Raw genomic sequence first — 14,850 nt, forward strand, 5'->3', positions numbered from 1 at the left:
CTGGGACCAATCAGGGGGTGGCTGTTGTGAAGGGCCAGATTAAACCGAATATATATATTTATTTATATATATATATTTAATTGTATTTGTATATTCTCTAATATTCCCTGATATCCCTTGTATATTCCTTGTACAATATGCATTGAATATCCATTCTAGCCTACTGAACATCCCATAATAGTCTCCATTCTACTATTGGTCGAGACCTTGGTGCCAGGCTGCCATACCCCTCAGACCCAGTTCAAACGTACCGCTCAACATGTACGAACAAGTCCTAGTTCCGCGTAGGAATCTGGCTACCGCACCACTAATGGGACTATTTGTTCATAGTGCGTATATATACTGCGCTACTAAAGTAGGACTTTAAAAGCAAAGAGTCCATCTGCTTTCATCTGTGGTCCAAGGATCGCCGGCGCATTGAACGGCACTACAGTGGGTTCACCTGGGATACCCTTGGCCGGATGAGGCAGCCGGATTCTACCCCCCCCCCCCCCTTCCTACTCCTGTCGGCTTACAAGCGACCGGATTAACCCCCCCTAGTGTATCCAGCCTATAATCATTAAAGTATCATTGCTTTTATTCCTTAACTATTCCAGGTCGTATATGTACCACCTGCGCCTTCAGAGATTGGACATTCTCTATTGATATACCGACGAATACTCTTGCCATAAAAGTGCATACTAATTCCCATTCATAAATGTGATTGATTTGATTAAGTGCTTGCTCTACACACCATCGCTGTGTAGAAATAAAGACCTATTTCTAATTCGTACATTTGTGTTGGATCCGTTTCATCTACGTGACAGTGTTCATCATAATATATTTATGCCGTGTACTGGGTGGCCGAATATTAAGTACAAAGGTAGTGGTAGTAAGTATCATATCTAGTAATACAGTCAGGGAATTGTACCCCTCAGTTACACCTGCTGTATACTCAAGTGTATGAGAAACAAAACAGAACAAAATCCCTCTTGTCTCGTCTCTCCAGGTTAGAGCTGGTATCTCTTGAACTACTACACTACCAACCCAGAATGACTTGAGCTGTCGCCTCGAGCCTCGTCTCCGTAAGGCTGCGAAGCAAACAAGCAACTCAGACAATGCTATGCCGACCCTGTTGATAGGCTCCGACCATGCAGACCTCATTGTCCCGATAGACCGGGTTCATACCGGACCCCGAGGCTGTCCTGCAGCAGTCAAGACCCGTTTGGGATGGACTCTCCAAGGCCCGCTCGCCAAATCTCTCAACCGAAGTACAGCCACTAGATGTCTCCACTCCCGAGTCACGGAGGGAGAAACCGCACTCCTGCAACACGTAGAGCGGCTATGGACCTTGGAACAAATGCCCTTTAAGAACGGAAAGAAAGACATTCGCTCTAAAGATGACATTTACGCCATTCACCTCCTCGAGACAGGGACCAAGAGAGTCCCGGTCAACGGCGTGTTGAGATACGCCACGCCACTCCTGCGGCGAGAAGGAATGCCTACTTTCCACGCCAAGACAGACGCCACAGAACGGTACCTGCTGAACACGGAGCGGCGCTTAGCCAAGAACCCCGCCCAAGAGAGTGTATACCGCGCTGAGATTGAGAAGCTCATCACAGCGGGACACGTCACAAAGATGGACATTAAAGAGGCTGACCAGACCACTGAATCGTGGTACGTGCCTCACCACAAGGTCCATCACAACGGTAAAGACCGCATAGTATTTAACTGCAGCTACCAGATCGGATCCCAAAATCTGAATAAAGAGTTACTGCCCGGTCCCACACTCGGCCCCTCCCTACTCGGCGTTCTACTCCGCTTCCGCCAGGAAAAGGTGGCCATCAGCGGGGACATTAAAGGAATGTTCCTGCAGGTGAGATTAGTAGAGGAGGACAAGCCCCTGTTACGGTTCCTATGGAGAGAGAAGCCAGGAGATGAGCACCCAGCCATCTACCAATGGGAAGTCCTCCCCTTCGGAACGACGTGCAGCCCCTGCTGTGCTACATTTGCACTACAGAAACATGTAGCAGAGGACCCAGCAGCGGACGAAGAGGTCCGACACAGCGTAAAGAACAGCTTCTACGTAGACAACTGTCTACAAAGCCTTTCAACCCAGGAAGAAGCCGAGGCTCTCCTGATTAAACTCCGCGCCTCATTGATCAAAGGCGGCTTTGATCTCAGGCAGTGGGCCAGCAGCGATCCGCAAGTACTGCGCAGCCTCTCCTCCGAGGACAAGGCAGCCAGCAGCGAGACCTGGATGGCTACAATCCCGGGAGAAGCCCAGGAGATGACCCTGGGATTGGTGTGGCGATTCAAAACAGATTCGCTTCACTACAGACACAAGCCCCTGACTACGGAGCAGGGAAGGCCGGCGGCGGCGCCGACCACCAGACGGAGTGTGTACACAACACTCGCCCGACAATATGACCCGCTAGGATGTATTCTACCGTACACCACCAGGGCAAAAATGATTGTACGAGCATTGTGGGACAAGGACCAGGGCTGGGACGACCCCATTCCCGCACACCTTGCATCCACCTGGAGAGAGTGGGAGATGGAGCTCCACTCACTCCCAGGCGTTAATATGCGCCGAAGCTACTTCCCACCCACGGTGAGGCCAGAGACATGTAAAATGGACTTACACGTCTTCAGTGACGCCTCAGAGGTCGCATACGGATCAGTAGCCTACTTGCGGGCCCAAGAAAGGGGGGGAGAGATCTACACAGCATTTGTCCTCGCCCGCTCGAGAATAGCCCCACGCAAGCAACAATCTATCCCACGTCTAGAGCTCTGCGCAGCCCTAGCCGGAGCGCACCTAGCCACGCTCATCCAACGTGAGCTCACCATACCGGTGTCTAGAACAATCCTGTGGTCAGATTCCACGACAGTACTCGCCTGGATCAAATCGGACTCATGCAAGTACAAAGTCTTCGTGGGAGTCAGAGTCACCGAGATTCAAGACTTAACCGAAGAGTTAACCGGAGAAACAGAGTGGCGCTACGTTGATACAAAACAGAACCCAGCTGACGTCATCACCCGGGGGATGCCCCTGGATGACCTCACCCGTCGCAATGTCTACAGTGACGGCCCAGCATTCCTAAGACTCCCGGAAGGACAGTGGCCCATGCCTATCCCGAGGGAAGCAAGTCCAGAGGAGGTGGAAAATAAGAAGTCTGTGTTCTGTGGATTGAGCACTGTTATCTCCGCAGACCCCAACACACTCCTGATGGGGCGGCTAGATCCCGCGTTACCCCAGACAATGTACCGGCCTGAAGAAGCGAACGGCCGACGAATGTGGAGGTACAGCCAAGTATTAGCCGACAAGTTTTGGAGCAGTTTCCTACTGCACTACCTACCGTCTCTACAGACCCGCCAGAAGTGGGTAAAGGAGAGAGACAATTTGACAGAAGGAACAGTCGTCATGATTATTGATCAATCACTGCCCAGAGCTATGTGGCCGGCCGGCCGCGTAAGCAAAGTGATCACCGGTGCCGACGGCAAGGTCCGAGCAGCTGAAGTGCTCGTCCAGGGTCGCACTTACACCCGTCCCGTGGCGAGGCTCATAGAACTGCCCCGACTCCCAGACACAATCGATGATGACCATGACCCTATAACCCTATGACTTTGTGAAGTTGACTGACCCCTACAGCAAACCCTTATGTGTAAATAGACAACGCGATTAATCTGTCTCTGTTTAACTGATTAGGTCTGGGACCAATCAGGGGGTGGCTGTTGTGAAGGGCCAGATTAAACCGAATATATATATTTATTTATATATATATATTTAATTGTATTTGTATATTCTCTAATATTCCCTGATATCCCTTGTATATTCCTTGTACAATATGCATTGAATATCCATTCTAGCCTACTGAACATCCCATAATAGTCTCCATTCTACTATTGGTCGAGACCTTGGTGCCAGGCTGCCATACCCCTCAGACCCAGTTCAAACGTACCGCTCAACATGTACGAACAAGTCCTAGTTCCGCGTAGGAATCTGGCTACCGCACCACTAATGGGACTATTTGTTCATAGTGCGTATATATACTGCGCTACTAAAGTAGGACTTCCTTTTCAGTCCAGTTTCTTACCCTCCAATAGAGTCACAGACGTAAAGCCTCCCCGCGACGCCACGTGTGGGAGTAAGGCCAAGTTCGCCTACCATCGGTATTGAGACATCGTGTATATTAATATTTGAATAGTCATATTTGGCACTATATCGTCGAGTTGGACGTAGTCTATTAAGCTAATAATAGTCTGTTAATATATAGTGCTTCGTGCGGTGAGAATACTACCGTAGTCAGTACCCCATTGTTTCGGGCAGAGAACTGGCTGCTTATCCAGGGTGGTTGACCCCACGTGAAGCTGCACCCGAGGAGCCCCAGAGCCGACGAGCGAGTGGACCTGTATACCGGATTATTCTACCGACGACAGCCCGCCTTCCCAGGCACGGATTATGCTTTGTATACGTTGATTATCCCATGGATAAAGACCCCCGACACTGCCGTGTGTTGGAACCCCCCCCCCCTGGAGAGGACGCAAGGTGAGGAGACGCTCTGCAAGACGAGGTCGCTTCACGTCTCTCCTCCGTGGACCGGAGGACGCCGGCCCACAAAGAGTCCATCTGCTTTCATCTGTGGTCCAAGGATCGCCGGCGCATTGAACGGCACTACAGTGGGTTCACCTGGGATACCCTTGGCCGGATGAGGCAGCCGGATTCTACCCCCCCCCCCCCCTTCCTACTCCTGTCGGCTTACAAGCGACCGGATTAACCCCCCCTAGTGTATCCAGCCTATAATCATTAAAGTATCATTGCTTTTATTCCTTAACTATTCCAGGTCGTATATGTACCACCTGCGCCTTCAGAGATTGGACATTCTCTATTGATATACCGACGAATACTCTTGCCATAAAAGTGCATACTAATTCCCATTCATAAATGTGATTGATTTGATTAAGTGCTTGCTCTACACACCATCGCTGTGTAGAAATAAAGACCTATTTCTAATTCGTACATTTGTGTTGGATCCGTTTCATCTACGTGACAGTGTTCATCATAATATATTTATGCCGTGTACTGGGTGGCCGAATATTAAGTACAAAGGTAGTGGTAGTAAGTATCATATCTAGTAATACAGTCAGGGAATTGTACCCCTCAGTTACACCTGCTGTATACTCAAGTGTATGAGAAACAAAACAGAACAAAATCCCTCTTGTCTCGTCTCTCCAGGTTAGAGCTGGTATCTCTTGAACTACTACACTACCAACCCAGAATGACTTGAGCTGTCGCCTCGAGCCTCGTCTCCGTAAGGCTGCGAAGCAAACAAGCAACTCAGACCGACTGGGGGAAAAGTAAAGTAAAGTGTGAGACATGTGGTCATAACCACGACGCTTCTAGATATCCCGCTGCCTACACATCGTAGTCTATCAATAAGAATTCATCAACATGATGTTATAATCACAGCACCGCCACCGGCATACTTAACTCCCCTTCCTTTTCCCCTCACGTTCACCACACGCTCCTCTTCATCCCCCTTATACGACCAGCATCACTTCACTTCACGTCACCTAGCACAGCTGCACTTCATCCCCTTGATTTGCACGCTGCCAGGCACCTCACTTCATATGCCAGATTCCCCGTTTGTTCTGTTTTCCACCTAATTCAATCTTGTGACTCTGAGAATAAACACGCCCTTGTTTTTGGCTAACTCTGAAAACAACTCTCTCTGTGCCGTTGCGTTTGGGGTCGGTTACAAACCATAACAATATGAAACTCAAAATGCCCTTTGTTATTAATGTTTCACATTTTGTTTATCATTTTGGAAATAACTTCTACTTGAATAAATGATATTTTTGAAAGCTAACCTCACCTTTTAATTGCCAAATAATAACATACACTCTTACCAGGGGTCAAAACAATGCCATTTACTGCTTTTTATATAGAAATAAAATGTATATTATGCATAATTGAGTTTGGAATTTTGGCCCGGCCCCCCAACATATTTTCAGTTGCTCATTCGGCCCCCTGGGAAAAATAATTGCCCACCCCTGCTGTATACTCAAGTGTATGAGAAACAAAACAGAACAAAATCCCTCTTGTCTCGTCTCTCCAGGTTAGAGCTGGTATCTCTTGAACTACTACACTACCAACCCAGAATGACTTGAGCTGTCGCCTCGAGCCTCGTCTCCGTAAGGCTGCGAAGCAAACAAGCAACTCAGACCGACTGGGGGAAAAGTAAAGTAAAGTGTGAGACATGTGGTCATAACCACGACGCTTCTAGATATCCCGCTCCCTACACATCGTAGTCTATCAATAAGAATTCATCAACATGATGTTATAATCACAGCACCGCCACCGGCATACTTAACTCCCCTTCCTTTTCCCCTCACGTTCACCACACGCTCCTCTTCATCCCCCTTATACGACCAGCATCACTTCACTTCACGTCACCTAGCACAGCTGCACTTCATCCCCTTGATTCGCACGCTGCCAGGCACCTCACTCCTCACAGCTGCATGACGAGGTGCCTACTTCAACTCCAAGACGCTGACCAGAAGTCGTCGTGGTATTAAATACCACTACCCAGGTACGACGTCTCTACCTAAAGCTCTGCTGGAATCTACCCTTTGTATTGCCTTGCTCTAACCTGTTTCTCCTGTGCTCCAGGACCACCGTTCCTGCCTGGACGTTCCCTGTCCCCGAGGAGGAACACTTGCTCGCTCGCTGCCACAGCTGCAGCCCCAGCAGCCCCAAGACAAGAACAAGGACCACTTGCCCGCTCGCTGCCACAGAGGCAGCCGCAAGACAAGAACTATAACCCCGTTCTATTCCCCTCCAATTCCTGTGCTACTGCTTTCATTAAAACCCTTGAAACGCTCCAATCTCCTCTCCTGTGTGTATTCAGCAATTGGGCTGTGTTCCAGACCACATTCTCACACATGATGTGTTTTGTTTGTGATTCTAACAGGCTCAGGAAGCTACTTCTGGAAACAGACAGCCTTGTCAATGGGGCATCATGAAACTACATTGTTTTATGGCTTTCTGTAGATGGAGCTTACGGTTGATCAAAGCGTTGACATACTGTGGCCAGAGACCAGATGCACCGCTGCTACGAGAAGCCTCTCTCCTCTGTCTCGTCAACTCTGTGCCTGTCAGTCTTCCTACGTTCTCGTTAAATTAAACGTATGGAAGTGTAACTCCTGTTACCCTTTCAAAAACTATTTAGATAGATCCCCTATTTAATGCCACTGAACCATTCCCTTTTACTGCGACTGACGGCTACCAACGGCGCCTTTGTCTGAGAAACATAGGAGGAGTCAGTGACGTATGACTCACCCTCCACCACTCCTCGTTGGAGTCATCTATCACTGTGATGCGGTCTCCTGCGCTGAGGGATAAACAACAGGACACTACTTTACACAACAAGATGAAGTATGGACAGAAGAATAAAGCAATGGGGGGGGGGGGCAGGAAAGAAGGAAAGAAGTTGACAAAGAAAGAATATAAACAAAAACAAAAGTCAGAGAGAGGAGAGGAGAGAGAGAGATGTACACTATTATTTACTGCAGGTCGAGGTCATCTTTCTCCATGGCCTTGAAGCGGTAGAGAGCCAGGTAGTAGTGAGACTGGCTGAACACTCCTATCTTTCCTGGCTGGGGCTTCTTATTCTGGACATACGCACGCACGCCCCGCACGCACGCACGCACACACACACACACACACACACACACACACACGATAAATGATGGTAGTAGGGCATTTATGCAGACAATTATGAAATGGACAGTATGAAGGTGATAACAGTAACAGTGAAAATAACTATTTCCACTATTATTGTCCCTTCATCATCAGCTTTCATCATCATCATTTTAACATGAACTAACCTTGTCATCAGCGCCAGATGTATCTCCCTTCTTATCAGGCTCTGGATTTGCTGATGAACACAAGAACCACACCAAGAAAACAATTTCACCAATTCAATTAAAAACACAAATAAACCTAAAGGACATCTGTCTGTCTGTCTGTCTGTCTGTCTGTCTGTCTGTCTGTCTGTCTGTCTGTCTGTCTGTCTGTCTGTCTGTCTGTCTGTCTGTCTGTCTGTCTGTCTGTCTGTCTGTCTGTCTGTCTGTCTGTCTGTCTGTCTGTCTGTCTGTCTGTCTGTCTGTCTGTCTGTCTGTCTGTCTGTCTGTCTGTCTGTCTGTCTGTCTGTCTGTCTGTCTGTCTGTCTGTCTGTCTGTCTGTCTGTCTGTCTGTCTGTCTGTCTGTCTGTCTGTCTGTCTGTCTGTCTGTCTGTCTGTCTGTCTGTCTGTCTGTCTGTCTGTCTGTCTGTCTGTCTGTCTGTCTGTCTGTCTGTCTGTCTGTCTGTCTGTCTGTCTGTCTGTCTGTCTGTCTGTCTGTCTGTCTGTCTGTCTGTCTGTCTGTCTGTCTGTCTGTCTGTCTGTCTGTCTGTCTGTCTGTCTGTCTGTCTGTCTGTCTGTCTGTCTGTCTGTCTGTCTGTCTGTCTGTCTGTCTGTCTGTCTGTCTGTCTGTCTGTCTGTCTGTCTGTCTGTCTGTCTGTCTGTCTGTCTGTCTGTCTGTCTGTCTGTCTGTCTGTCTGTCTGTCTGTCTGTCTGTCTGTCTGTCTGTCTGTCTGTCTGTCTGTCTGTCTGTCTGTCTGTCTGTCTGTCTGTCTGTCTGTCTGTCTGTCTGTCTGTCTGTCTGTCTGTCTGTCTGTCTGTCTGTCTGTCTGTCTGTCTGTCTGTCTGTCTGTCTGTCTGTCTGTCTGTCTGTCTGTCTGTCTGTCTGTCTGTCTGTCTGTCTGTCTGTCTGTCTGTCTGTCTGTCTGTCTGTCTGTCTGTCTGTCTGTCTGTCTGTCTGTCTGTCTGTCTGTCTGTCTGTCTGTCTGTCTGTCTGTCTGTCTGTCTGTCTGTCTGTCTGTCTGTCTGTCTGTCTGTCTGTCTGTCTGTCTGTCTGTCTGTCTGTCTGTCTGTCTGTCTGTCTGTCTGTCTGTCTGTCTGTCTGTCTGTCTGTCTGTCTGTCTGTCTGTCTGTCTGTCTGTCTGTCTGTCTGTCTGTCTGTCTGTCTGTCTGTCTGTCTGTCTGTCTGTCTGTCTGTCTGTCTGTCTGTCTGTCTGTCTGTCTGTCTGTCTGTCTGTCTGTCTGTCTGTCTGTCTGTCTGTCTGTCTGTCTGTCTGTCTGTCTGTCTGTCTGTCTGTCTGTCTGTCTGTCTGTCTGTCTGTCTGTCTGTCTGTCTGTCTGTCTGTCTGTCTGTCTGTCTGTCTGTCTGTCTGTCTGTCTGTCTGTCTGTCTGTCTGTCTGTCTGTCTGTCTGTCTGTCTGTCTGTCTGTCTGTCTGTCTGTCTGTCTGTCTGTCTGTCTGTCTGTCTGTCTGTCTGTCTGTCTGTCTGTCTGTCTGTCTGTCTGTCTGTCTGTCTGTCTGTCTGTCTGTCTGTCTGTCTGTCTGTCTGTCTGTCTGTCTGTCTGTCTGTCTGTCTGTCTGTCTGTCTGTCTGTCTGTCTGTCTGTCTGTCTGTCTGTCTGTCTGTCTGTCTGTCTGTCTGTCTGTCTGTCTGTCTGTCTGTCTGTCTGTCTGTCTGTCTGTCTGTCTGTCTGTCTGTCTGTCTGTCTGTCTGTCTGTCTGTCTGTCTGTCTGTCTGTCTGTCTGTCTGTCTGTCTGTCTGTCTGTCTGTCTGTCTGTCTGTCTGTCTGTCTGTCTGTCTGTCTGTCTGTCTGTCTGTCTGTCTGTCTGTCTGTCTGTCTGTCTGTCTGTCTGTCTGTCTGTCTGTCTGTCTATCTATCTATCTATCTATCTATCTATCTATCTATCTATCTATCTATCTATCTATCTATCTGCTTATGACACACTGATATATTGATACTATTGACCATGCTCTCAGATGTGCTCATTTATAGGAGCCATACCTTATTACAACAGTCGTATTAACATCTCAACTCACCTCCTTCACCGCCTTTTTTCTCCTCCTGTTTGGGGTGAGACTCCTCTTCCTCCATCATCATCTGGACCAATAGGGTATTAGCAGCAATAGAACAAGTTAGCCATATAGCTTAACCCCCCCCCCCTCCCTCTGTCACTGCTTTGCCACTGAATAACTTGAATAACAATCCAGTGGGTCCCCATATGACAATAGTAATATGTAATATGCTTCAATAAGCCCGGGGCCCAAGAGGTGATATTAAATCATAAGAGATTTAAATATATTAAATATTTAAGTCTGGTTGTACTGAGCAGCTCTCAGATGTGAATGTGTTAAGCGGTGGTGTGGAGTATGGAGCGGCAGGTTTTACTGAAAAAGAGGAAGTGTGATCAGTCAGTGTTCCCTGGATAAAGGCAAAAAACATCACATTTAACTCTTTCACGGCCATACCCGAGTATATTCGGGTTATCTCGCCAACGGTTGAGCGCCAGAAACCGAGTATACTCAGGTTTTGATCCTTTGAACTTTTCCTTTGATCCCCGTTCTATACGGTCAGCCAGAGCCATCTAGATGTCTATGATTCATCTTCATTCATTCAGTTGGAATTGCAATGATGATCGAATATCACCAGGTGGCAGTATCGCCTACCTTTGAACTGGAATGGCTTGGTGTGGATACACGTTTTCCTTTATTTTATTTTTTTGTAAGTGCTCCTCCTCCTGCTTGAACAGAGATTCACAGCGATCGCCTCGAAATTCCGTTGCCGAAGCGTATTTCCCATTGAAACGTTCAGGGACGATTCGCGGCTTATTGCATATAATGCGTCCTATCTCACGATCTATGGAAAAAGACTGGATTATTCCAGAAATGGGGCGCTGTTTAGCATGTAGCGTGTAACAAACTACAGTGTGTAGAAATTAGCTGATTAGTCGGTAATGGACTATGAACAATGCCTGTAAAATGAGCCATACTATTGTCTCCTAGCTATAATACAGAACACAAGATGGGTCTGCAAACATAGCTAAAATGGTCATTAACGCTGGCACCAAACAGTGCAGATGGCGATAGCTTCTGGCCGTGAATGAGTTAAAAAGGTTTAGAACCCCTCTGGGTCCATATTCACAAAGATTCCCAGAGTAGGACTGCTGATTTATGCGGGTGAACACCAGAAAGGCAGCTGGCCCAGATGGGATAACACGACGTATACTTAAGTCCTGTGCTAACCAGCTAGCCCCAGTGTTCACCACCATATTTAATCTATCCCTGGCTGAATCCGTGGTCCCTGCCTGTTTCAAGGTGTCCACTATAATCCCGGTACCAAAGAAATCCTCCCCAACAGGTCTTAATGACTACAGACTGGTGGCACTCACCTCTGTGGCCAAGTACGTGGGGCGGCGTGGCTCAGGGGTAGAGCGGGTCATCCAATGATCGAAGGGTTGGTGGTTCGAATCCCGCTCAAGCCCATGTCCATCCCACTGCCGTTGTGTCCTTGGGCAAGACACTTAACCTACTTGCCTCGTATGAATGTGTATGCATGTGAATGAATGTTGGTGGTGGTCGGAGGGGCCGTAGGCGATGATTATTCGCCACGCTTCCGTGAGTCTGCCTCAGGGCAGCTCTGGCTGCAATTGTAGCTTACCACCACCGGTATGACTGTGTATGAACGAATAATGGACTCTGTAAGCGCTCTGGGGTCTCTGGGGTGTCACGAAGAGCGCTATATAAATCCAATCCATTATTATTATTATTATTATTATTATGAAATGTTTTGAGAGGCTGGTTAAGGATTACATTTGTGCTTCCCTCCCCAGCGATATGGACCCTATGCAATTTGCATACAGGCCAAACAGGTCCACTGACGATGCAATCTCCCATGTACTGCACAGAACCCTCTCTCACCTAGACTGCCAGAAGGGGGGCTATGTGAGACTGTTGTTCATTGACTATAGCTCAGCATTCAACACCATAGTCCCCACCAGACTGGTGGATAAGCTGATTGAGCTGGGTCTGAGCTCCGCTCTGAGTGCCTGGATACTGGACTTTCTGAGTGAAAGGCCCCAGGCGGTCAGGGTGGGGGGACAGACCTCCAACATCATCACCCTGAGTATCGGGTCCCCCCAGGGCTGTGTCCTGAGCCCCCTGCTGTATTCACTATACACACATGATTGTGTGGCCAGGTTCAGCTCCAACTCCACAGTGAAGTTTGCGGACGACAAAGTGGTGGTGGGGCTGATTTCTGACAGGAGGTTGAGGTACTGGAACACTGGTGCCAGGACAACAACCTGCTCCTGAACATTGGTAAAACCAAGGAGCTGATCGTGGATTTTATGAGAACACAGCAGGGGACACACACACCACTGAGGATAAACAGGGCTACCGTGGACAGGGTGAGCAGCTTCAAGTACCTGGGGGTCCACATCTCAGAGGATCTGACATGGACAACACACATAGACTCAGTCGTAAAGAAGGCGAAGCAACGCCTCTACCACCTGAGACAGTTAAGGAAGTTCAGAGTGTCGGGGAAGATACTCCAGTCCTTCTACTCTGGAGCTGTAGAGAGCATCTTGACTGGAAACATCACTGCCTGGTATGGAAACAGCACGGCACAGGACATGAAGGCCCTACAGAGAGTGGTGCGCTCAGCTGAGCGTACTATGGGTATTGCACTACCACCCCTGCAGGTCTTACATAACAAGAGGTGCAAATCCAGAGCCTGCAGAATAATGAAAGACCCTCACCACCCCAACAACAGCCTGTTCAAGCTGCTGCGGTCAGGCAAACGCCTGCGAACACCAGCAACTAGGACAGAGAGACTTCGGCTCAGCTTCTTCCCCCAGGCCATCAGAGTCTTGAACACTGAACTCTCCACACACAAGCACACATGAGCACACACACAACACACACACTGTATACGCTCACACACTAGCTGTGAGGGCTGTGTGTGTGTGTGTGGGTCATGAGCAGATAACGGACTCTTAAAGTTATCCGTGAAACGGACAACCACTAGACTGCTTACGCAGATATTTTAGGAGAGGGGGGAAATTAAACAACAGAAAACAACCTTTACAGGTGGACATCTCAAAGTGAGTAATTAAGAAAATAAATTAAGCCCCAAAAAACAGGACCACTCTCAATAAAGAGGTATAGTATAAAAGTAAATAAGCCACAAGGACACCTCCTAATAAAGGAGTTTATATTGGAAAAAGTTAAACAATAAACCTCCACTAAGGGAGTTTATGTGTAGAATCACGTGAGTAGCCTAAAATAAGAATGACTACCATAAAGCTCAATTCTGAATCAGAGATCAGACTACACTTCAATATAATGAGCGTGACCAAAAGGACAGCCAACACTAGGAAATGAAAAATCAGTTGACACTGCGATCTCCAAACTTAAATAGACTCCACATGGCCATAGGCACAGCTGCACTGCATCAGGTGCAATCAAGCCCACACACCTGCCGACCCATGAGGCAATTAACCACAGGGAACAGGGATTGACAGCTATCCCTCACAGAGAGGTGAAATAAAGCAAAAATAGACAGCTGTCTCTCACAGAAAGGTGAAATAAGGCAAAAACCATGACAGGACCCCCCCCCATCTAGGGGGCGGCTCCAGACGGACCCTCTGAGACACGTCTCCGAAACTCCCGAACAAGCTCAGGGTCCAAGATGTCCCTGGCCGGAACCCACGTGCGCTCCTCTGGCCCATAACCCTGCCAGTCCACCAGGTACTGTATACCCCTACCAACCCGCCTACTGGACAGGATACGCCGTACAGTATACACAGGTTGGCCATCAACGAATCGAGGGGGAGGTGGAAGTCTCTCTGCAGGAACCAACCTGCTCCTCCGAACCGGCTTAAGGTGGGATACGTGAAATGTAGGGTGTACCCTCATCGACGAGGGTAACCGAAGGCGCATCATGACTGGGTTTATCTTGCGAACAATAGTGAAAGGGCCAACAAAACGGGGAGCGAGTTTGCGCGACTCCACCCATAATGGAAGGTTGCGTGTGGAAAGCCACACCTGTTGGCCCACACGGTAGGAAGGCGCAGGGCGACGGTGTACATCCGCCGACCGCTTGTGCCGGGCCAAGCACGCACAAGAGCCGAACGCACCCTCTTCCATGTTGCCCGAGACCGACGGATAAACGCCTCGGCAGATGGCACCTCCACGTCCTTCTCCTGTTCAGGAAACAGTGGAGACTGATACCCAAACTGAACCTCAAATGGGGAGAGACCAGTGGATGCATTGCACAATGAATTATGTGCATATTCTGCCCATGCCAGTTGATGACTCCAAGTGGTCGGATTGGAGGAGGCCAAGCAGCGAAGCGTACTCTCCATAGACTGGTTGGTGCGCTCTGTTTGCCCATTGCTCTCCGGGTGGAACCCTGATGACAGGCTAACCGTTGCACCCAGTATAGCACAGAATGCCTTCCAAAACCGAGCAGTAAACTGGGGTCCACGGTCCGACACCACGTCCTGGCAGATGCCATGAATTCGGAAGACATGGTCAACCACCAGTTGAGCGGTCTCCTGAGCAGATGGCAGCTTGACCAGCGGAATGAAGTGAGCTGCTTTGGAGAACCTATCCACCACCACCATGATGACGCTGTGACCATCAGAAGGAGGCAGACCAGTCACAAAATCCATGGCGATGTGGCTCCACGGACGACTAGGAATGGGCAAAGGATGAAGCAGCCCTGGTGGTGACTGTTGAGAAACTGTTCCGTGCACAAATGGGGCAGGCTGCCACAAATTCCCGAATGTCCTTCATCATACCAGGCCACCAGAACCTTCTGGCCAAGAAGTCACGAGTTCTGTGCACTACGGGATGTCCTGTCAGCCGAGAGGAGTGGCCCCACTTCAACACCCAAGACCGAATGCTGTTTGGTACAAATAACCGACCCGGGGGCACCCCACCCGGATCTGGTTCCAAACGTTGTGCCAT

At 48.9% G+C, this 14,850-nt stretch overlaps 1 protein-coding gene across 1 annotated transcript in view; it reads right to left on the reverse strand.

The window, feature by feature from the left end:
* The window catches only part of stac3 (SH3 and cysteine rich domain 3), a gene marked incomplete at both ends in the record, with an annotated part of 91,535 nt that overhangs the window by 25,071 nt on the left and 51,614 nt on the right, over positions 1 to 14,850 (reverse strand). The window contains 4 exons of the mRNA XM_084316218.1: positions 7,322 to 7,373; positions 7,550 to 7,653; positions 7,870 to 7,919; positions 9,919 to 9,979. Of these exons, the coding sequence (XP_084172344.1) occupies positions 7,322 to 7,373; positions 7,550 to 7,653; positions 7,870 to 7,919; positions 9,919 to 9,979 (267 nt within the window). The remainder of the gene's footprint in view (positions 1 to 7,321; positions 7,374 to 7,549; positions 7,654 to 7,869; positions 7,920 to 9,918; positions 9,980 to 14,850) is intronic.

Source organism: Notolepis coatsorum, assembly GCF_963971535.1.
Source record: "Notolepis coatsorum genome assembly, chromosome: 6".
In the NCBI taxonomy this organism is placed as follows: Eukaryota; Metazoa; Chordata; class Actinopteri; order Aulopiformes; family Paralepididae; genus Notolepis; species Notolepis coatsorum.